This window comes from Lepisosteus platostomus, chromosome 28 (genome assembly GCF_059453375.1).
Source record: "Lepisosteus platostomus isolate fLepPlt1 chromosome 28, fLepPlt1.hap1, whole genome shotgun sequence".
Classification (NCBI taxonomy): domain Eukaryota; kingdom Metazoa; phylum Chordata; class Actinopteri; order Semionotiformes; family Lepisosteidae; genus Lepisosteus; species Lepisosteus platostomus.
In genome coordinates, this window is record NC_142638.1 from 1,513,069 (window position 1) to 1,537,666 (window position 24,598).

General features: G+C 41.6%; 1 protein-coding gene across 5 annotated transcripts in view; it reads right to left on the minus strand.

Annotated features, from left to right (window-relative positions):
- Positions 1-19,719: 19,719 nt before the first annotated feature.
- Positions 19,720-24,598, minus strand: part of spop (speckle type BTB/POZ protein) — a 126,519-nt gene continuing 121,640 nt past the window's right edge. For all 5 annotated transcript variants that reach the window (XM_088623145.1, XM_088623142.1, XM_088623141.1 and 2 more), the window contains one exon: positions 19,720-21,356. In XM_088623145.1, coding sequence (XP_088479271.1) covers positions 21,212-21,356 — 145 coding nt within the window. In that variant the 3' untranslated portion in view covers positions 19,720-21,211. The remainder of the gene's footprint in view (positions 21,357-24,598) is intronic.

A 24,598-nucleotide genomic window follows, 5' to 3' on the forward strand; every position in this document is an offset into this window, starting at 1 on the left:
TAATAATATATTATATATCTGTAACTATAATTGTCCTATATTGAACCACAATTAAATATCAGATTCTGAAATCCTGAAATGAAAACACAGCAAGAGACCAGTGGCCTGTAACAGGTCTATTACAGAAATGATCTAGTGTGCAAGGATGTGACTGCTATTCCCTAGGGAACTGTGTAAATTTGGCTTAATTGTTGTGTGATGAATAACACAGATGACAAATTCGGTGCAATAGAAGTGGCCTTCCAGTCTCCCATGAGAGCTTTCACTCTTTACTGTTTGCTACATCAGGCTCTTCTCTGGCTGGGATAATGCATGCTGCTTTTTCAGACTTGATTTATTCTTACTTCCTTTTATTCAGGGCCTTCAGTCCTCAGTCTGTATTCCTTTGTACAGTATGTGTGTTTGTATCACCCACCCTACACACACATGGTGTCTGTACTAACAGGTGCACAGGTGAAAAAATAATAACTAAAGAAATACTTGGGCACAAAATATTTTATTGTAAGTCGCATTAATGTCCTTTGTCTTTGAATTTCGGTGCTGATATCTCCCTGAATTCTGCTTTCAGTTTTGTGCTTTTGTGTGCTGTTTCAGGAGTCTGTGTTAAGGTTGCCCATTTTAATACAGTGGGGTTCAATACCAGTGTCAGGAATGTAAGATTCAAGCAGGAAAAAAAGATGTTTAAAGTAACTCAAACTGATGTTTAATGCAGAAACACATTTAATGCTGTATCTAAACAATTCTCACAAATGCACAGGTAGAGCAATCCGAAAACCTCTGGTATTGGTGTATTGTCTCTAAGAGTGGATCACTCCACTTTCAGCTGTGACTAAATCTGCAGTTCATCACAGGAACTTTCACTAGAGTTTCTCCTATAACCATGGAGAAGATGGCTCATTCAGTCAACAGCTGTTGAGCCAACTCTGTGCTGTGTGTAATCTGTGGTTAGATTTGTAGTAACTACTTGCAACCTATATAGACTGAATTGACCTTCGCCAATTTACAATCTCTTCAATGCAGTCCATTATAGAATTCTGCTCCGTTAAGTTCCTTAGTTATTTAATTGAAAATTACCAGATTTAATATATGAATATGTGATGGAACAGTAACCATCACACTAAGCACCAGTTCACGATTAAGTCCTGACTGTGCTTTGTTGAATTAGTATTGTCTTGGGGTATTCTTGTGAACACAAAAATAAAGGTTAGGCTTGCAAGTTCAAATGTTTGCTGCTAATTAACTGAACTAATTACCGTGTTCTGCCATTTTGTGTTTGAAAGATAGGGTATCTGTTTTGTCTGTGTAGTTGAGTAACGTGTCCCAGACTTCCACAATCCTCTATGTGAAGAAGTTTTAAATTTCCTTTTCCTCAGTCCCCTGGTTTGTTACCTTGTTGGTTCTGAAGACGTCCCTTGGTTTGGTGCTGTTCTGGTCTTTGAGAATTGTGAACACTTGAATCAGTGTTTTTTTCCTTTGCCTTTCATAGTCGTCTATGTCAAAGATCAACGGGATCCAGTTCTCGGTACAAAGCATTATTTTAAGTCTGGAATGCCCAGTTCCAGGTCACTCTTCTCTGAAATTCTGGAGCAACAATGTTTTTTGTTGTAAAATAATTAACAGAATTTAATACAACACATCTAAATGAGGTCTAAATAGTGCATTGTATATTGTATAATCATATGCTTGATTCTTTAAAATACAGTATATATTAACCTTAATTGGATTGTTATAGTATTGAAGATCACATTGTTTTGAAGATAAAAGATTTAGGTAACTATATTGACTTTTTTTCCACAAGAGCTCTTAAAAGTTCAGTGTTTTCCATCTTATAATATTAGTTCATGTTTCTTGTACCTGCATATAGGACTCTGCACTTGTATACAGTAAACATCATGTGCCAGATATCTATCCAGTGTCCTCTAAATCATTTTAATGTGCTTTCAAGCTCCCATGGTGTTTGTTAAACCTTCAAATGTGGTAGCATTTATGACCTTGATTAACCTAGTAACTATACAAGGACCTACTGTACTACTGTACTGCTATAAAGGTCAGAGGCCCTAATTCAGAACCCTGTGGTACTCCTCATCTTGGTCTGAGCATTTACCCCTTATGTCTACTCTCCATTTTCTATGTATTAACCTGCTCTCAGTCCAAACACAGGCACTACCATGAATGTCTAATGCCTGCAATATTAGAATTATTCTTTTTTGAGACCCTTTGTTTCATGCCTTCTGAAATATGTCATGTGCTTTATACCCATTACTGCTATTGCAAACCCTCAAACATCCTAAATCAATGTTAGTAAAACTAATTGATGCTGTATATAAATACTTGGTTTTATTTCCCTTTTAAGAAATTGCTACATTTTTAATGGGCATTCTCTCTGTATTGTACTGTTAGAATCACTTTCCTAACAACCTAACAATAACATCGCCTTTAAGTACAACTGATAGAATACCACCAGACCTTGGAGACTCATCTTACAGTCAGTGCTGCTAGTATATGGAACACTTTTGCATGTTCTATGCTAATGCAATTTAATATAGAATTTCTTCAGCCTGCAGCATGTTGTTGATATCATCCTAGGTAAACACCTTAGTAAAATATTAATTTAATACTTCAGACATTTCCCTTGTACCATGTAAAACTTTTTTTTTTAGACATTTTACTTCGTATTTACTGTTCATTTGCTGTTGCAATACTAAAGAAAACACTTACATCTCTTTTGGCTTATTTTAATATCCTTTTTACCTCTACTTGCGGTTCATTATTCTTCCTCAACTAGATCCTGTTCCTTTTTAATCAATTTATAAGGTGGTTTCCTCCACCTTCTGTTTTTAGTAACTGATTTATTAAGCCATTTCGGCCACTTTACTCTAGTTTGTGATTTGCTTCTTGAGGAATGAATCCATTCTCTTCTTCACATGGAAAATCTTTGTTGTTACCATCCATTTTCTTCCGGAAGTGCATTTAAAACTGAGACAGGAGTCACTTCTTCAAATGGGTTGTGAGAATATGGAGCCATGTTGTTGAAGATGACACCCGCTTTCTTTCAAGAAATGTCTGAATGAGATCCTTGGATCAGTTAATGAATATCTCCCAAACGGGCTGGGCGGGAGCAGCTGGATGGACCTCTTCTCAAATGTACAGTAACTGTTCTTATGTTCTTACAGATTCCAATCACAGGTCCCCTTTCCTTACTCTTCTTGAATTACTTGAAAAACAGAGATAAAGGAATTGGATACAGGTGTTCCCTTTAGTAGATTTTCTGACAGAAGAACAAGGAAGGAATTATTAGCCATGCCTACCATTTAGATTTTAGGCTTTAGATGCAATCCCTGATAGTTTTCCCAATCTCTGTGTGGAAAATTAAATCTCCCACAATAACAGCTTCTTCCTTGTTGTTTAGCCAAGTTCTATCCTTGTTCCTTTCAATCGACAAATCTGAATGACAGTGTTCTGGATTTGCACAGGTGTAGAGACCTATCAGGATGATGAGCATTGGAAAGCATAAGAGACAGAAGTATTTTCCTTAAAGAAAGCACCCACATGCAATGACATCACTTGTCAGCCTCATCCATTCCACTGTTTGGATGAAGGGCTCCCCAAGAGTGTTCTGCAAGCCCCTGTATCCAGCTCCCCTCCTTCAAGCATAACATCTTGAAAATCTGCTATTGTCTCTTCAGATAGAAAATCTCCTTCCTGGTTGTTCCTTATCTTTCCAGTGTCAGTTCTGCAGGGCCCCGCTGCTTGTTGGTTCTGTGAAAACCACCACAGAGGAAGCCTGTCTCACAGGCTTAGTTCAACTTAGCAAAACAGGTTTTATAAACCCAGCGCTGGAGTCCCACAGGGAGTGGAGTTAATTTGAGACAAAGCCCATTATCCATCCTCCCTGCTGGTGCCAAATCCTGTCATTATTCACACAGCCCCATAATTCAATTAACTTCTTCAGCAGACAGAACTGTTTCGAGAAATTAAAATCACTGCAAACAAAGGAGCGCTGCGTCTGTGGATATGAAGCTGACAGCGCAGACAAAGATTTATTGCACAAAGTGTTTTCAAAACTTTAAGTGATGCAATTCTTTCGTCTCATACTTTTTATGCACTTCTGCAACTGCCACAACGGAAGATCAGATCACAAGCACCTGTTATTGGATTTGCTGCCCTTCTTCAATTTTATTGTTGAATCTTATGATATTGTAATCCTCCACCTTTCACACACTGATCTCCTCTATCGAATGCACTGTAATTCTGGATTTACTGTCAAATGGATTTACTGCATTATGAGGCTGCAATTTATTAAAAGATTGTTTATTATTTCACTGTAAAAAATGTTTATGGTTAACTGAGTTTTACAGTAGACCACTACTGTTTACATCACAGTTTATCTCATTCAATTATTATCATAATGATACAGATGATAAACTACATGCATCATTACTTTTAGGTAATGTGAGAATTTATTTTACTGATTAAAAAAACATAAACCTCATATCTTGGTGTCTTCAAACTGTTGCTCTCCAAACAAGTTTCCTGTAAAGGCCCATGTAAATGATGAGTAATTAAGCCAGCCACTGGATTAATTAAATAATTGAGTGAACTCTTTTGTATTGAATACCAGAAAACCATATGGCCTTGCAGAACTGGGACTGGAAGCCCTTTCCTCAGACTCTGAGGCCCAGAGCTCTAGCATGTTGTAGGACAGGTTCCTGGACTGCAATGGTCTTTTCTGGTTTTCCTTCCAAAATTAAATCCTTATTGAGTTAATTGGTTGAGTAAGTTTAAGTGGGAGCATGCAACCTGCAAAGAAACACGCAAAGGTTTATTCCACGCTGAGAAGCAGAAAGAAAAAAGCACACAACATTTCAGCAGTGGGGTCTTCTTCAGGTGTGTGCAATTGTTTGATTAGCTCATTTTCAGCTCCAATGAAGTTGAACAAGGATAAGAACTGAGCACCTACTGTACAGTAATTTATTTGGGTGTCTGGTGCTGCTAGGCCAATTCAGAACAAAGAGTAGTTATTACAGGAATCTTTGACCCACTAGTACAGCAGTGTCATTCCGAGTTTCTGCACAGCATTAATTGGTAGCCGGTTAAAAAATGTTTAGACAGCAACAAGGGAACAACAATTTAGTAAGCAGAAAGAGGATTGCCTTGTGTTCTTGTTGTTCAAACCTGTCTTTTGCCAAACCTATAAAAACCTATACTAATTCTTTAGTGCTTTCACCCGGCCCAAAACTGCATCCAATTCAAACTGCAATTTACTCTAGTGCCTTCATCCAACCCAAGAAGGCTCAATATTAAATGTCACACAGACCTGGAGGATGTCATGGCTCTTATATGGTGGCATCTCACTTGCTCACAAAAACAAAGCTGGAATTATATTTGGTACTTAAGATGTGGAATCTTATTTTGACATCAAGAAGCTGTTTTATGATATGCATACTGTATTATACCAGCATGACTCCTGCTTTGCTCAGAAAAATTGTGCTCATTTCTGTAACTCCTTCTCATGACAACACAGCACTTTTGAATGCGAATTGGAAAGTGAACATCTTTGAATCCTGAACCTGGGGATCAAATCTTTCACTGCTCCTTGGTACTTTTTTTAATCATCTGCATTAGTTGCCTCTGCCCCCCTGTTGGGGTGAATCGCAGAGCTCTGAGTATGAAAAGACACTCAGAAATCACCCCAGAGTCTTCATCTCATTAGAAGCAGCTTTGTCAAGCTCGATCAAAAGGGTGGAGTGCAGGCCTGGTGAACCATCTTCACAGCGTCTGACTGAATTCGGAAGAAGCTTTACCTTGCCCAGTGTTTGTTAACCTGCAGTTACAAGGATGGTCTAAGATAAGATCGCTTTATTGGCCATACACAATTTCTTGCATTAGGAATTTGTCTTGTCACATACCCCAGCTTGCTCTCCATGAGACACACAGACAGGGAGAGAAGCTGGGGGTCAGAGAGCATGGACAGCCATTTATACAGCACCCCTGGAGCAGTTGGGGTTAAGGGCCTTGCTCAAGGGCCCAACAGAGTAGAATTCCTCTGCCGTCCACGGGATTTGAACCAGCAACCTTCCAGCCAGCAGTGCAGATCCTTAGCCACAGTGTGGACTGGGATCAAGCACGTTTGTGACCCATGACATACACGGTAAGGATATGGGCTTGCTGGAATAAGCGTAACTTATTAACTTAAATGGCTTAAAAAGAAGCAATTCAGGGTTTTTGAATAGCCAAGTAAAAGTCCAGACCTAAATCCCACAGGGATGCTGTGGCAGGACCTAAAGAGAGCTATGAATACAAGATAGCCTTCAAACATCACAGAGTCGAAACACTTGTTTTCAGGAAGAGTGGGCCAGAAATCAACTCTTACAGGAAACATTGCATGTGAAGAAATTGAATGCTTGCTGATTGATTTTAAATTAATCATGACAAAGTAGAATTGTTGTGTGTTGTTAACGCCTGAAGAAGGCTCCACAGCCGAAACGTTGTGTTTTCTTTCTTCTCTTTTCAGCATGGAATAAACCTATTTCTTGTTCGTTTGTCTAATGGGTTTAGTTTTATCTGCTGTTAGAGCTTGGTGAGGACTAGGTGAAGGTCTAATATGTCCTCCGATGGACAAAGTGAATCTAACAATGTAGGCGATACTGGAGTGCTTAAATAGATTTAAAATAAGTACATTCTTATGATATTAGATTGTCTTATTTTTTTGCTAAACCAGTTTAGCATGGGCCTTTCTTGTTCTTTCTAAAGTACAGCTTTGGATCTGAACTCAGAAAGTAGTTTTAATACATGAAGAATAATTTAAAAAAACTTCAACAAGGAGCTGAAAGAGTGCATAAATATTACAGGCAGGGAATGCAGCAGAAGAAAGATTACAACACCGATTAATTTGAAGTGTCCTGGGATTCTTTGCATTTTAATGAAAACTGCACAATCAAAACACTGTGATATAAAAAGAACAAATAAAATACACAAAAAAACATTCAAAAAATCTACAGAGAACTTTAGAAAGGTTAAAATAGCAAATGCAAAATGAGAGAGTGGTAACTAAGGTTGAATAGATGTTCTTTTTTATTTTATATAGCGAGATGCACTTCATATCACAGCACAGCCTGTCAGTCAGTCTTTGATGAGAATAAATAGAGAGATGGGTCCTGAGGTGCCACAGGGGCCTGGCTTAGTGTTGTACATTTGTTTCATTTCTGACCTTTGATAGTGAGTCTGCAGGGGACCATTAAACTCAACAGGAGCGGTTTGGAGAGGTGTGCCGACATAAATCACAGAAGTATGCTTTTAGATGCACAGAGGTCTTTTTTAATCACTAATCTCCACATTCCTCTTCCTCTGTCTGGTCGGGATACTTCTGTAAGGTCATCTGAGTTTTTCTTTTTAAATTCCCACCTCACGTCAACACAATCTGTCTTTTTTCTGCTGATTTTTGCCATTTTGGAAACTCATTCATTCCATCAGAGGTACAGTATGTCTCCTGGCTGTAACCCTGATACTGATTTGTATTGCCATTAAACAAGGCAGCGCACATAATCTTAATCAGAATAGTATCTGCTAACAAGACAGGCCGAGACTACTCAAGTAGGCCATTTCTAACAATTTAAGATTTTTAAATCAATCAGTGTTACAAGCCACCTTATGATGTTGACAACAAGCAGAATGCAAATTGTTGCCGCCTAAAATATAAAGGAATCATTCCAGTTCTTCTCACATTGTAATTTGAACACCCAAGGTCCTGAATCAGCCTGGGAAGTACACCAGAAAACAGGAATAAACCTTTAACATGTGTGTTTCAAAACGCCTGGTAGCCAAGACAGCTGCACTGACATGTTATGAAGTAGAATAATGTGAAAACAGATCCTGGATTAAATATTTTAAAAGGGGACATGTTATTTTATATGCATTCTCTGCATGTGTCCAGTCTTTAAACACCTGCTACAACGTTCCACAGTATGGTCAGTGAGTCATCCTACCAGGCAGTGTGTTGGGGCTGGTGGTCCTGGCTGGGATCCAGACACAGTAAGTGTTGGATTTATCTAGGTTTGGCCTGGGCTGCAATTATAGATCCCACATGCTAGACGTTTCTGAAAATGATGCATGGCATTAAAGTAATATTAAGGATACTGCATTACAAAAAAATTGCACCACTATCCACAGCGTACTGAAAAATGGATCCAGCTGAACTGTAATGGGTGTTAGATTTTTCTATTCTTGAGGATTAATCTGCTTCTCCTGCAGAAATAAAGCCCTTGATAAATGGGGCAGAGACTGGCTGAGCTCCTTTACATTTGGCCTTCTGGTTTGGCATTACCTGCTTGAAGAATCAGTGTTAGCGGAGTAGAGAGTTAGTGATAAGCTATCCTCTATGCTCACGAGTCTGTTACAGCACTCTCAAAAGTGAAAGCAGTGAGGCTTCAAGATATATTGTAGCATCTCCATTTGTTAATAAAGCTGTTTGTGTACTGGGCTTTCTATTTTTTTTATTACTAACATCTTGACAGGTTTTTAAATTCACAAGCCCATTTCACCACCTCTCAAGATGTCACTTACATTCTCTGTAGAGTTCTACCTGCAACAGTGCATCTTGATGTCACCTACGTCTGTAATTAAAAAGACAAATTACAGAAAAGTTACTTAGGTTCAGCAACATGTGACAATGTGTAAATGTATATTTTTTTTGCATTCACATTGTCCCTACTGTACAGATCGCCGCAAGCCACCCACAGAACAGAGGATTGTAGATCAGTAACAACTCAGTATGTTTGGTCTCTGACAGCAGAAATTGACAAACCTAAGATGAGGTGCTCGGCTCTAGCAGTCTCTGCCCGTGTTAACTGGGACTTTATTCTTCTGCAGGGGTGGCAGGTGAATCAACAGCAAAGTGAAACAAATAAAACTGCACTTGCACAGAATCCTCTACAGGATTTTACATGTTACATGCTTTGGTAAAAAACCACGCTGATGCAATCTAGCTAATATTAGTACAACACAGTATTTTTGCTTTTCCCTACTTGCTTTTTAATTAAGTGAGATGTCCTTTTGAATAATGCATGAATCTGAGAGGAATAATTAGGAAAATATAAAGAAATGTTTGAATTCAGACACGTTGAATACTGATACTAACATCCCCCCAGCACACTTTGATTTACAGTTGTGGCACACTGAAACAGAAATGTATACAGCCTATTCCACACATCTGTCGCTTGTAGGGCATAAGCACAATGTTAAACACTCACACTCGCCCGCTGAAAAACACTAAAAGTCTACTATGGAAATTCAGAGTACTATTCTAGAATAACACAGTAAATGCAAGGTGAAGTATATTTGGTCATGGTAAAAAAAAAGCTCTGTGGTAAATGCGTGGTTTAAATAGTATTAGAAATTTTGCAAAATTGAGCGAACGTCATGTACTTTGATTATGGTGAATTTTCTGGGGATATACCACGCTTGTGCCCTGCTCTTAACTTTGGTAATATTATACTTTAAAAGCTACCAGATATTCTTCAAGAGTAGCAATTGACCTCCTTTACAGCCATGCAGTCAACAGCTACCAACAAGCCTAAACAATGCAATAAAATCGCTTACCTTAGATGGAGCACAACCAGTAATTTTCCTGCTAAATGATCCTTCTCAGAAATTGAGCCATCATGAAAGGGGCTGTCTATTGATCGTGGCTTCTCCAAATCACAGGGTCTGGCAGCTGAGCTCCTGTATCAGCCATTGGCAGCAGGGAGTAAATAGGAGGTGTCCTGCATGTCAACACAAAGAGGTAGTGAAAATAAAGAGCTTCACTGCTTTGAAGTCTGAACCTAGGATAAGTCTCGGATAAGAATCAAGTATTGTTCGAATAAAAGTACAGTAGGTTGTGCGCTCTTCTCTGGAACCAAAGTTCATGTTTGGTGATGCGCTGGCTGTATAATGTACCATCATAATTGACAAGATTTGAAACACGGGTTCTGAAGTCTTGGGGTCCTGTAGGTGGGCCCTAGCCAAATTTCAGCTCAATTTCAGGCGATTTTGTTGTGGCTTAGTTAAAAACAAACAATCAAGTTTATTTCACAAACTCAACCTTGGATTGTTCACTTTATTCTGCTGGGCACTGAGTTGCTCATGCAAAACACAGTGCAGTAAACATGCATTACTCAGCTCATGCACAGCTAATACCACAACATGCTTACAGTAGATCTACAAAGCTAAAAGCCTAATATTCTCTCAGTAGGCCTGTGTCTATCTGACGACTCTTTAACACATCTTTGTGAAATCACACGTGATCCAGAGCTCTCTGATTCTCAGCCCATTCTATATCATTTCTCTGGTATTTGGTTCAACTCTATTTGCATATTCAGAGTAAAGTGAAAGAGAGGCTTGATAAAACCTTGAGCAATTACTCCAGCTCTTCCTGCCTGCAGCCTTCACTGTGAGTTTTAAGAAAGACTTCAGATCAAAGCACTTGCCGTCTGCTTAATAGCATGGCTCCAATGTTCTCTGTGGTCTCAATGTTGAGGGGCCATTTCAGTTATTACCTCAACACTGAGGAAAGGACATTTGTGTGTCGTTTTTATTTTACTTTCCACTGCCTGCAAAATGAACCACTGATCTTGGTCAGAGTAGATCATTTTGGATCATTGTCAAAATCAGATCAGAAGTTAGCAAGGTAAATAAATAATGGGCTAGAACGTGGATAACCCATGTTCAGGCTATAAAAAATAATGGGTGAAGTCACAATACGTAGAGTAGACTTTTTTTTCGAAATATACAGTACTGAGCACTTTCTCTCAGTCCTGGTGTGGATCATGTACGAAGCCCAAACTCCCCTCGAATTTTAGTGAATTGTTTTACTATACCCAATTCTTACACCTGCTATTAACACCAGAGATCAGACAAAGGAAATCAAGCTGATAATCTCCAAACCTCAACACTATGGAAGTACTTGCAGTAACTGGGACTGAGACAGGGAGGGCTCACAGTTGAAATCACACCTCCACAGGGCACTTGGGCGCTGGGTCCCTGCTCCGTGCGAATCCCCGTTTAAACACAAGCATGGCAGTGATCTTCAAGCTTGAGAGCTCCAAAACCCATCAAGAATGCAAAAATACAGCCGTAGCAACTGAACAGCTGCAGCAACACTTGGTGATATACAGCAATACATTTTTCTGAATTCCACTAATTGCCCTTCCAAGTGCAACCTAATGTGCCACCCAGCTGAAGGGACGTTGAGAGGGGTTTCTTCATCATAGATCACCAGCTAATCCGATTACTTGGGGAACCTGCCTCACGTTCTGCAGCAAGCTGCTGCTCATCTATTAAAGTCTCTTACAAAATGACTTTTTTCCCTCTCCACCACAGGGCCCTATTTAAGAAGTGATTCATTTTCAAAGGGAAAGCAAAGCACAGGGTACCTCTGGCATGGATCTTGCCAAGTTAAACTTTATGTTGCAATTTATTATTCGAGCTAAAGAAAAGCTGTAATCTAAAACCTCATTCAGCAACATGTAAGCCAGGATTGGAACACTCACATGAAAATGATGGATGGTTATCTGTACTGTGCATTTTTAAAGACCCCCCTGCCTCTATTTGAAAGGGTAAAAACTAATTTCCCAAGTAAAACATCTATTTAAGACTTTTCAAAAACTGGCCCAACACCATTCAGTTGCAAGATGTTGCCTGTATCCCACCTGAGACATCGTATGCTTCAATAATGAAACAATGCTTGCCAGGATAGACACTGCTCAGAGGGTGTTGATGAGAGTCTCAAGCTTTCTGTGGGGAGATTTGGGATCTTGCAGAAGCAAAATAACCTAAACTGAAGGCACTGATATTTTTCTTTCTTTTGGTATGTCTGCATTCTCCTCAACAAATTCCAGTATGGCAGTGCAGTGGTTTGTGGTTGTTGCCTTGTAGTACTGGGACCCTGGGTTCAATTCCAGACCTGGGATGTTATCTGGGTGGAGTCTGTATGTTTTTCCTGTGTTTGCAGGGGTTTTCCTTCAGGAGCTCCAGTTTCCTTCAACAGTCCAAAGTTATAGTGGTGGGTTAATTGGCTTCTGAGAAAATCTGGCCCTGGTGCGAGTGTGTGTTTGAGTTTGTATCTGTCTGCCCTGCAAAGGACTGGTGTCCCGACCAGGTTGTATCCTGTCTTGTGCCTGTTGTTTGGTGGGATGGGCTCAAGCTGGTTTAGAAGCACTGCACAGCTAAAGTACCTGTGCCAGCATGAGTATGACAGAGCCAAATGTACAAAAGAAAACCCTACAGCCACCGTGCAGCCTGATCACAGATGACAGGCCAGCACAAGCATCAGTCTGCATTCCCTGCCCTTGCTGCACCTCACAGGCAAAGCTTTGAAATCTTGGAACTGGGCTATCAAACAACTACAGTAGCAATAATGTGGAGCACCATCAAACAGACCTTAGGTCATTCTTGGACGTCATTTTTTACTGTGCCAGAAACCATATTCTTATAGGAACCCTGTCCAGTTTTTCCAGCACATTAGTGCAAGCTTACCTTTTTGGGACTGCTAGATCGACAGTCATGGTCTTGGCTGAGCTGTGGTCTAGTGGTGTATCTACCTCCAAAACGCACCAGGCATGCGAGCTACAGTCCCAATCTGCAGCATATTGCTGAATGTGTGCTCTGCACAAAACAATGTCTTTAAACAACTAAAATGAATTCTGTACAGTATTACAATTAGGTATTACAAGCTCTGTAGAGCGACTGCACAGAATTGTTTAATTCAGGCTGTTTGAAATCTTATCACATGCAGTCATTCAAGTTCAGAATACACTTTACAGAGATTGATTTGAAACAATATTCAGAATATCCACCTTCCTAAAACCAACACCGCTGCCCAACCCAGACACCTGCCTTTCCATCCGCGTTGTCAACAGCAGTCATTTGAATTCAGGGTCGCGGCTCTTGAGAGGAGAGTCTGCAACTAAAGGTCCCCCTTTCAGAGCCAGTTGTTCGGGGATTTGGAGGAGCAGCGCGGCCAGTTTGCAAATTGAGAGAGAGAGAGAGGCCAAGGTCTGCATTTTAATTGTGCCGCGGGGGCTCGACCGTGCATCACGTTTAATGAGATGGAAAGAGACTGTTTTCGCTCGGTGGGTTGCAGGTAACAAACGGACCTCACTGCTCCGTCTCTCCGGCGGAGAGGCTGGCCGCGGGGTGAGGCTTCGCTCGGCTCGTCCGCCGCCTTTGCCGGCGTTGTTAACAAAGGAGGCAAAAACTAAATCTAAAAATAAAACGGTGAACTGTAGCTGCTGAGCAATAACCTTAGACCTGTAAGGACCTATGGGTTTTTCCGAGGGAAGCGCCTCTCATTTGACATATAAAACTGAAACATTAATGTCTTCAATAATCCTTCATCAGCCTGGGACAAGCATTCGTGCTTCCGAAACAATAAAAACACTGATCATGAAGCTGTGGAAGACCGTAGGAAACGCAGAAGACTGAGCTCACGTCTATTGAAATACTGCTCCGTGGTGCTTGCGGTCTACCGTCAGCCACAGTTCGTCATCTGCGCACTCTCTGTTCATTAAAAAAGACAGGGAAAATAAAATCTTATTAACTATAAGCTCTCGTTCCCAAGGGCCAATTTAATCGACAGGGAAATAAGATTCCATTACATTTCAGGCGAGCTTAATAGGAGATACAGTAGTTTTCCAAATAGCGTTCTTGGAATGAAGAAGCCTATTAACACTTTTTTTTACACAGGGTAAGAAGATGCTTTTGACTGCAGGGTCATTAAAGTAATTCATATCATCTGCATTTTTCTTGTGATTTAATTCTATCCTATTCGGCACCCTTAACGCAAGCGATCACTGCAATTCCCTCTTGTCATTATCTGCTTTGGTTTAATTAACAGTTTCTAACTCGCAACAAAAACTGCATTTGAATGCGGTTGTCCGACGTACCGGAGAGCAACTTTAGAATTGTGGCACTTGTGAGACATTCTGGGCCCATGCGTAGTGTTTGTGGTTGGACCCTGAATTCAGATCACAGTCTTGCTTCTGAGGGCTCCATCCACACAACCCCGGAGAGCGCAGCGCAGGACTGGCCGCTCCGATGAGACCTGGCTGTAGTAGCATCTCGTTTAGCGATGTGAAAGCTGTAACACAGGTGACATGGCGGCACAGGGTGACGAGCATCGCAGTGGCCCGAGTAGCCCCTCAGGGCTCTGGCCCTGGGCTCAGATCTGGACCAGTCGCGCTATCGGTGTGGAGTTCGGATATTCTCCTCGTTTGCACGGGACTCCTCCAGGTGCTCTGGTTTTCTCCTGCAGTTCAAAGACATACTGGTAGGTTAAACGGCATCTGGGAGAACCGGCCCAGGATGCAGGGCGATACCCTTGCTGGCCAGGATAGACTCCCCCGTGACCCTGAATTGGATGAAGCAGTTAGAAAATGTGTTAGAAAATTACTGGGCTTTCCTTCAGTACAGGACGCAGGGTCACGTCTGCATCTCTACATTCGTAAACAGTCCTACTGGCACCCTAATCTGCCTGCTGACTCTTGGTTTGCACTTGGGTTTTTGGATGGATGTTGAAAAGATGTTCTGGAGATTGATGCTTTAATAATGCAGACATTATGTGACATTCTAATTTTAATTATCAAACAATAACAGGACTCAATGAATCTTTTGATTTGGGGGGGGGGACCTTAAACTTGGGGTGTTGTGAAGTCTCGCTCCCTCCTTTCAAACACTGTCCCAGAGCCACATACTCTCCAGATAAAAGTAGAAGCTTTGCGGAATGAATCTTTTAATTGCAGGTCCATTAGCACACCAGCTTATAAAGGCAGATCTAAACAGAACTGCTGACTGAAGGTATTTCTTTAGGGGTATACGCTGATTAAAACATAAATTTGAAGGCAAACTCTGCAGCAAACAAAAATTAATATGTAACTTCACACGCGAAGGGGGGAAAAATCAATGTGGTTTTGTTTTCAGAAGAGGTTTTCATTGACGTGAGCCCCAAGCGCAGGCAAATCCATACACACACAGTCGCTTGTTTCCTGACATGTACAGCACAGGTTGATTATGAAGTTAGCAGTAATCTGTTTCTGCACCTTGCGGCAGCTAGCCCATTGATACTGGCTGACTTATGGAAAAGCAGGCACTGCAAAATTGCTTTGATTTGTTTTTCTGACCAGACCAGTGTTGTACTACTGGATGCAATGCACTAACTACAGCCTGGGAGAGAACAGTGGCCAAGCGGTGTCGCGCTGCGGAGATGTGGAGCTGGAGGTGAATCCAGACCTTTTCTGCAGTGATGGGTTAGTCTACGAGTGGCGCCAACAAACGTTTTCTTAAAAACATCATGTTCAATGTGGGAATAAGGAATCATTGGAGAGAGAGGGCGGGGAAAGGGTGGAGAGAAGGGGCAGCCGTTTTATTCCAGTAATACAGAAGAAGGATGCACCCAGACAGCAAGCTCTAGTTTCTCAAACCTAATTTCCTTATAAACGTTGAAGTTTCAACTTACAAAGTTAAGTTTAAGAAAACCATATTCCAGAATACCATACAGTGCCTTAGCTCTGTGTAATGCAAACACAGAAACAAATGGTTTGGAAGCACCTTCTCCTACCAACGCAATGCAGTATATCAGATACTTCCTGTGGCGCTGTGAAGCTCTAAGTGTAGGGCAACTGTCCACAAGAAAAAGGGATTGGGAGAGGGGACATTAGGATGGACTATTTTCATTTCCTCCAGTGTCTTGATCCCCAGAACATGGGTACAGCAGAAGTCTAACAGCATACTTCTAGAGAACTGTCAATCGTGAGCCACCGTGTCAAGCACAGGCTCGCCAAGGGGCAGGCTCAAAGCCATCATCCATCAGCGCCACACCAACGAAGAGGTGGCAAGGCTCCTAATGTGGCAGAGAGCAGAGCAGGAAGATGCCAAGAGGCTTGGGCATCCAGCTGTCATGATATTTGAAACCACCTCTGTGCTTTCTGTTCTGATTAAGGCCCGGTGGATGAGATTTCAGAGCTATTGAAGTGGCCAGCATTTATATCACAAGTTTGTATGTGGTGTTGCTGAGGAAAGCTAAGCTCTCTTCTGTGGCTCTATTCTGGGACACTGGGACAGTACAGCGTCTAAGGCTCTCTGGGTGAAATGTCAACCCCTGTGACTTAAGGGTGGCCTATAGGCCATAGTGATGGTGGTGAAGGGTGAAACCAACCACCAGTTAGGCACTGTCACCTGCTGCAATTTTGGAAGATGAATGGACAGGTGGAAGCAGAAGCCTGGCTCTTCTTCCTCAATCTTTCTCTGTGCAATGAAGGAGCCAGTGAAGAGATGTCTGCCAATTCCACATGGACTTTTTCTTTCCAATCTACACCTCAAGTACAACCCCTTCACTAAGGCTAAAACGCTTGTGTGCCCTTCTGCTCCCCTCTCCATCATTCTCGATCTTTTACCCACCTTGCTCATTATCCTTGCTCTTCAAAGAAACAATTGTTCTTCCATATCGTTTATATCTGATTTCTTTGTCCGTCTCAACCATGACTCTTGATTCTGCAGGATAGGAGCTGCAATAGATCAGCCTTTGGGCTGTGTCAGGGCAATGTACTTGCTTTCAGATTTTCATTTTATAAAATGATTGTGTAAACATATAAATGAATATCATTTCTGGAATGATGGCAACAGCACAAATAGCTCTCTTAGAAGGAACAATATAAGACTCTAGCCAGGGGCCATAAGATATGAACTGTCTAGAAAACCTAGGTTATGAAAAAGATGTTCTAGGGATGTAGCTGCCAGGTCACCTATGAAATCACCTTCCTTTCTTCCCAAATGTGCTTTGGGATTGTAAAACAAAGCATAGAGGCTTTTAGTCTTGCTAAGGGGACAAAAACAAACTCCCCAAAGAGCTGCAGTCTTGCAACCTTCTTCTGCCTTTTTTTACAAACCAGTCTGACACAGCGCTTGTCAAACAATTTACAGTATTGATCTGCGTTTCCATCCTTTCAAAGAAAGAGACTAAGAGACACGGCGTTGAAATGGGCACAACAGACTGCTCCAGTCTCCTCAATTCACTCCACGTAGCCAATCACCACATAAGACACCAGGGTGCGTGTACATGTTGTGTTACTGTACCTATAAATACGCCCACATGCCACTACTGTGTGTAAGGAAAATGTCCCAACAACCTCACAGATGCTTTAATAAGATTACTGAATTTGTATACTAAAGTAAAGTTAAGTCAAATGCAACTCAAACACTTTATATGCACAACCAGCTAGCTCACTTTCAAATGTTCAGATTAAAACGTTATTATATATACACATATGACTTGGTTAGTACATAGACACACAATCAGATTCAGCAGTTAAGAGCTGAGTCAACATTGTACTAAGACATGTACAGTGCAAACAGCTGTTGCTTAAAGGGTGGTTGTGAAATTTCTCATTTGAGGGAAAAAAACATCTGATTCTGTTAACTAGACAATAATTTAGATTTTTTCTTCCTTCAATTAAACTTTTTTTCATGTTCAGTTTGACCTAATTTAATATCAGTAACCAGGCTTTTTTAAAATACATTTATTAATTCTTAAAAGGAGAGGCTTAATTTCCTCTCTGTTCCAGAGCTACTGAAGGTTATTACACCTCCAGAGTCTCATTCTATCTTGTTAATCCTTGTTATGCGTTTTGTAGCCATACATATGCAATGATCGTACTTTTGATGATGGAGGAAAAAGATAAAAACTTGTGCAACAGAGCAATTCAAAGGATCATTGCGACAGCTACAGTAAGTCCAATCCATTTTCTGTGCACAGAATGCTTAATTTTTTTACAGGTACCCCCAGAAGGGATCCCAAACCATTTCTTGACCTTGGTACTGTCATTGCATCTTCATCTTCATAGGAATTGTACTAAGGACAATGGAATACATGATCTAGCATCATAAATTCAGCAACAAGGTTTTTGTTCAATCTTTTGCATCTGTTCTAGGCTATCTGCAAGGGGTTGGGTGTAAAAAAGGAGCAAAACCATCAAGATGGTGTTGAAGGAAATGCATTTTATTGACTGAAGTAGCAGCTACATGGATTGTAATTGCTTCCCTTGAAGTTACACTCAGAATTTGTTGTCACTGTTTCATGTAGTAAATGAGTGTATGTCTCATACAACACTGAATACATTTGGCATCCCTTTTTTTCAAAGCCATTAAGGAGTAGATTAGTCATTTACAATGACTGCTGCACTGATCTGATGTTTTCTGCTGAAAAACAGAGCTAGGCGGTTTAGCATTTTCATCAGAATAACTGACAAGCAGCAGCAACGACGTTTGAACCAGGAAACCACTGGCAACGGGTCCTTTATCGAAATGAAAGGATCACCCAAGCCTACCACTCCTGGCATGGATCACTTTAAAAGACTGACTTTTAAAAAGAGAAAGAGTGCATTCTGCCCCTCACTCTCAATTCTGGGAAGGGGGAGGGTTTTGAATGTAGCATTCAGTGTCTAAATCATGTCCCTTACCTTTGTGTAATGTTCATGACTTACAGTATTTCAGCATCCAGATCCACAATGTTATCTACTTTTCTGATTCTGACAGCGAGATGTGTGGCTTCTTCACCAAACCTCTTGATTGGGAAAGTCAGACCTGCATTGTTCTGTATTAAAGACTGGATTATAATCCAAAACTACAGTACAATACTCATAAATGGAAAATGACACACCATGCTCACAGTGAATTAAATCACCTTGAAACAATGTTCAATGCAGAGTTATACCATATGTGCTATGGTGGCTAATGATATCCACGTGATGCCAGACTAAAAAATCTACAGCCTCCATATTCCAATATTACTTTACTCAGAAAATGAAAGGACATCTCTATTTCTGTTCTTGCTAGAACTGCAGAAAACGTTTAATCAGATTCAGTTTACTAGAAGCTAAGTGGATTGAAGGGGAGAGTTTATGGATTGATTTTCCTATACCTAAGATGCTGGGTTATGTACTATCAAATCAAAAGTGTTATTAGAATGTTAAAAAGTATTGCCAAAACCAGCATCAAGCTTGAGACCATGTGCGCGCTTAAAGAATTCCTTACTCACCTCACCCAGAGAATCAGCTTCATTTCTTCTCTCAAAGCGTTGACTAATCAATACAAACCCGTGCAGCTGTTCTTCAATTTCAAGCGTTAATCACCTCAGACAGAATCAATCCAACCCCTGTAGGAGAACACCATCCCCAATAATCAGATAATCGTTCCCGGCAGCTGGTCTGTGTGTCGCTCTGGTGGGGTGCCAGGGAGGCTATACCTGCACCCCAGTGTCCCCTCCACTAACTGCTCTGCCAGCTCAGGTTGGTACAACAACCTTTTATCTAACACCGTCATCTTTAAGGGCACCACTACTAATCAAGGGACACGCACGATAAGACATGAATGTACGTGAATGTAGAATGAATAAACTTTTTCTACGTTAATGCCTTCAAAAAGTACAACTAAAAAGGATCAGCAATAATTCCAAGACTTGGGGACACAATTGATAAAGAAGAGGTAGGGGTCCTCTTAAAAGGACCCAGCCAGGTTGTTGAATAGGGTTACATTACTGTTAGCCTCTCTCAAAATTACTGCCCTCCACCAGGCTACTGTCGCAACACGACAAGCTTTCTAGAAGATAAAACAACTCGTTTCACAGTGTCAGCTGGCTTAGAACTCCACTGTCTGGGGAGGAGAATAAATACACAAAGGACACAGGTGCAATACAATACAAAATAGTTGTAATTTATATCTTCAAAAACAAAAAAAAGTTGTTACAACTATTTAAGTATCTTTCATTTCTGAACAGCAACTAATTTTATAAACAGGAAGGGAAAAAAACATTTCAAGATCGAACATTGAAGTCGACTGTTTATGTAGAAACCACTTATGATAGTGTTTTTTGATTGTTTTTTTCTTACAGAAATAGTTTGGATATCTTGAACATTAAAACGTGTTCATTTCTTTTTTTTGTTTCCCAAACCAAAACATTTTTTCCCAATTTTTATGGAGAAAAACCAGACTCAGAGATACAAAACTCCGTGTCTTTCATATTCACTCAAAATGTCAACGTTTTGTACAAACTGCAGTGAGAAAAAAACTCACTAAGAAGGTTTTTTCCTCATCTGAAACCAAGAAGAAAAGGACTAAAAAAACACAAAAACAAGAAACTACGTGCTGAATTGGGCCTACTGGCATTTGGACATCACCATCTCATCACATCTCACCCTAAATTGAGTGGCCTCTTTTTCATGTTTTTGTACAGAAACCTTCTTGAATTCCATACACAAGTGCTACTAGAAGAAAATTCCGATACAAAGATGTCACATAAATTTGTGTACACTTTTCTTCTCCATTATTTCCTGCTTGTTGAAAAGAAAAAAAGACAAAGGCTTAAAAAAAAAGGACCGGAGTCTTAATTTTGTCTCTTCTGTTCAGTGTCCCTGGCTGAACTGCTTGTGTCCGAATGGCTGAAATGTTCCGGTTTGTCTGTTTTACTTTCCAGCTCTTTCGCTGTTGCTACCATTGTCCGGCGTTTCTTTCTCCTCGCTCTGCGCCACGGCAGGAAAGGGTTGGAATCACGAGGGAAAGAGGAAGATTAGTGCAAAGTTTAAAAATGGCGCTACGCTCTTTGCTTTTGCTTTACATGAAGCCTCTGGTGATGTTTTTTTTTTTGCTGCTTTTTTGAGTTTGTGCGTGTCTTTTTGTTTAAAAAAAAAGCTCTCTTTATCATCACGTTCCTCGCTGTTAAAAACAGTTTTTTTTTCCTGTATCGGTTTAAAAACAGCACTCGGTGCCCCAGACGTGAAGACAGGGTGACCATTGCTGGAATTCCAATTCCTGTTCGCTTTTCCTTCCCTGGCTGGCTGGCTGAGTCAGTGGCCGTTTCTTTTCGCCCTTGCCGTCGCTCGCCTGGCCTGTTGTCGACAATCGCCCATTTCTGCGCGTCTCTCCACAAGGCGGAGACACGATCCACACCTTCCTCTCCGGCTCACCCCAGAGGGAGGGAGCACGGCTGCGCCTCTCGGCGGCGAATTCCCAAAGCATCGCATCGCAGCAGATTTCATTTCTCTGGTTTTGCACGGGAAAGACTGATGCACGTTTCCGGGGGTCCGGGGAGAGGAGGGAAGCTGAAATCGGGGCAGCAGGAGGGAGCGGCTGAGGAGGACATCGGGGGTGGGAACGAGAGGAGACTGGGAGAGGGGGGCGGCGCGCATTACGACTGCTTCAGCCGCTTGCGGGGGGGCCCCAGAAACGGGCACTGCGCCGACGCCAGGGAGCGGTACGCTTCGGCCACCAGGTGAGGGTGGGAGACGACCATGGACTTCCACCCCGTCGTCTCCATGACGTCCGACGCGTGGCTGAAAGACAGGGGAAAGACAATTCCTTGACACGAGCATCCACACCACTCATCTCGTCAAGCAGCCCTGACTGCCATCATGTCCGCCGGGAGTAACACTGAATCCTGCACCCACAGAACAGCTACTGCAGAACAGACAACACTCCACACAGGGGAGGAAAAAGGGCTCCAAACAGTCCTACTGCAAATTCACCACAGTATTTTTTGCGCATTTACTATGATTTTTTCCTATAGCTTTGCAAAAGATTCCTACAGTTCTTACAATACAAATACCATGATACACTACAGCAAACGTGCCTCCGTGCCTTCAGGTTAATCTAACAATGTAGATGTTCCCCCATGATCCACTGTAGAAAAGCAGTGAAAGCATCTAAAAACAGAAACCTGTGGTAAAGCCATTGTTAAGGTGGGAAGTGCCATGTGAAATTTCACAAGGGGGAAGCACATCATTGCATTTGCTTCAATACTATTAGATAATGGATCCTAGCGCTTCATTAAGTCTGTCCTTGAAGGACTCCTGCACACCAGCTTACCCAGCACGGCGAGGCCGTTAGGCCGTTACAACACTCGCACTCTGCCACGACACAGGGGACTACAGCCCTTATTAAAAGACATTAACCTCACTTTCGACATTTATGATGATACTATGGTTCCTTAAAGTTAGTTTTTGGAATTTTTGTTCATCTGTGGGATACAGGGACTATAGTTCTAATTTCAGTGGTGCATAAATATCACAAGTTAAGAGACACAAGAAACCATCTTGGAGCCAAATGAAAGTGAAACAGATGGTATTAAAAGGCATGCTTACTTGGCGTCTGTGCCACGTTCTGCGCTGAGTGGAAAACCATATTTAAATGATATTTTACTGTGTTGTTTAACATTTCTGACTACTCAAACAGTCTCTCAGTCCATGAGCTCTCCATTTTTCCCTGGTTAACCTCCCTGATACAGGGAAGCAAGATAAAAGCTCTTAAGCCACTGCCGATGAATTAAGAGCTTGGATCAATCAACGTGGAAAAAAAGAATAAGTGTTCATAATAAATTAACGCAGGACCTGGAATTCTTTATTCTTAAATTGTCTTTCTAAAAAAATGCATTTCTAGGTCTATAAAGTTCAATGAAAAGTCTCAATGCAATATACTGTATGAGCATCCATCTCTGGGTACAAACAAGCTCTTTGCTGTTGTTCTCAAAGTCTACACTCACACACACGTGCCTCTACACCAGAGTCGTTAGTCACACACACGTGCCTCTACACCAGAGTCCTCACTCTCACACACACGTGCCTCTACACCAGAGTCCTCACTCTCACACACGTGCCTCTACACCAGAGTCCTCACTCTCACACACGTGCCTCTACACCAGAGTCGTTAGTCACACACACGTGCCTCTACACCAGAGTCCTCACTCTCACACACACGTGCCTCTACACCAGAGTCCTCACTCTCACACACACGTGCCTCTACACCAGAGTCCTCACTCTCACACACACGTGCCTCTACACCAGAGTCCTCACTCTCACACACACGTGCCTCTACACCAGAGTCCTCACTCTCACACACGTGCCTCTACACCAGAGTCCTCACTCTCACACACGTGCCTCTACACCAGAGTCCTCACTCTCACACACACGTGCCTCTACACCAGAGTCCTCACTCTCACACACACGTGCCTCTACACCAGAGTCCTCACTCTCACACAAACATGCATGTGAAGTTACAGACTTCACACACAAAATGCTTTAAGAACCTGCACAGATATCTCTATGAACTGGTCTTTAAATAGTTACAATAACTTAAAAAGCCCTTAATGTATTAAAGCCTTCCCATCTTGACAGTTTGACAACTGCCTGTGAAACTCCCTCCTGGTTCACTTTAAGGGATGCCCAGACTTTAAAATCCAACTTCTCTTTGAACATGTAAGTTTTATTGATCATAATCGGAAATGTTTTTTTTTCAATGGAATGTTGTTTTGTTTTGGTTATGTAACCTTCTCTGCAATGTTTAAGAATGACTGGAAGTATATTAGCATTGTACATATTTCAGCTTTCTTCCACTGCATAGCCACGTTATCTTTAAGTGGTTTGACTGTGCTCTTCCTGAAACATGCCTGTGGATATGATGCTCTAGTTGAGGTGTTAGTATCCTGTAATGGCAGGTAGACCTCATGAAGAATTCTAGCCTAACTCAAAGCAGCGGTGAGCTCCCCTTGCCATGTACTGTGTTGTAATTATACACCCTGGGTGATGGAGAGCACTTGACTTTTTTTTACTCCTTCCACACAAAGTAATCTTGATGTGTCATTACCGAACAGCAAGGCACAGCCCGCTGAGATGTACTGCCTTATTACAGCATCTTAAAGACACAAAACGACTAATTGAAACCACAGGACCTTTTATGCTTAAGAGGACTGTTGTATTTTTATACTGCAAAGTAAATTGGCACTTTGGGTTGCTTGAAGACTGCTCATAAATAAAACTGTATTATTAAAATGGTCAATAATAACACCCCAGTTGTTAGCTTTCTTTCACATGATTTTGCATGTTGACCACAGAATGACTGGATGTTTCAGACTGAGTTCCTGCAGGAGAAGGTCTCAGGTCTTAGCACTCTCGCCTTGGACACCAACATCTCATTGGCCATCTTCAAGGCTCTACTGAGTACAGCCCTGTCCTAAGACAGCATCTGTTTCTAACCTACAGCTACGATCGCTCAGTAAAGAGGCAGGGCTCAAGAGCTCATCACAGTGACCATTCCTTCAGTCACCCTTCAGCCCTGTCTGTAAAGTTCCAAAATGCGGGGCTCTGTAAAGACACCACCACTGTGATATAGCTGCCGGAAGTGTGAGCCTGGCCAGTACCTGGAGGGGAGACTCCTGGGAAAGCTATGGCTGCTGCTGGAGGAGGTGTTAGTGGGGCCAGCAGGGGGCGCTCACCCTGCAGTCTGTGTGGGTTCTAATACCCAAGTATAGTGATGGGTCCACTATACTGTAAAACAGGCATCATCCTCTGGATGAGACAAGGTCCACACAAGAGTTCTACAGAAATCTATTGCGATCTATACAGTACTTTTGTTAGGGAAGTTATGATAGTGAACTATGGCTATTACTGCTACTTATAATGAAAGATTTGTTTTTGGTAAACCACTAGTTATGTACAGTAGGAAGGCAAACAGCAGATACTAAGACTGACTGATCTCTGGAGCAGTAGTATGCTGTCACTGTGTTTGCTTGTTGACTTTTGAC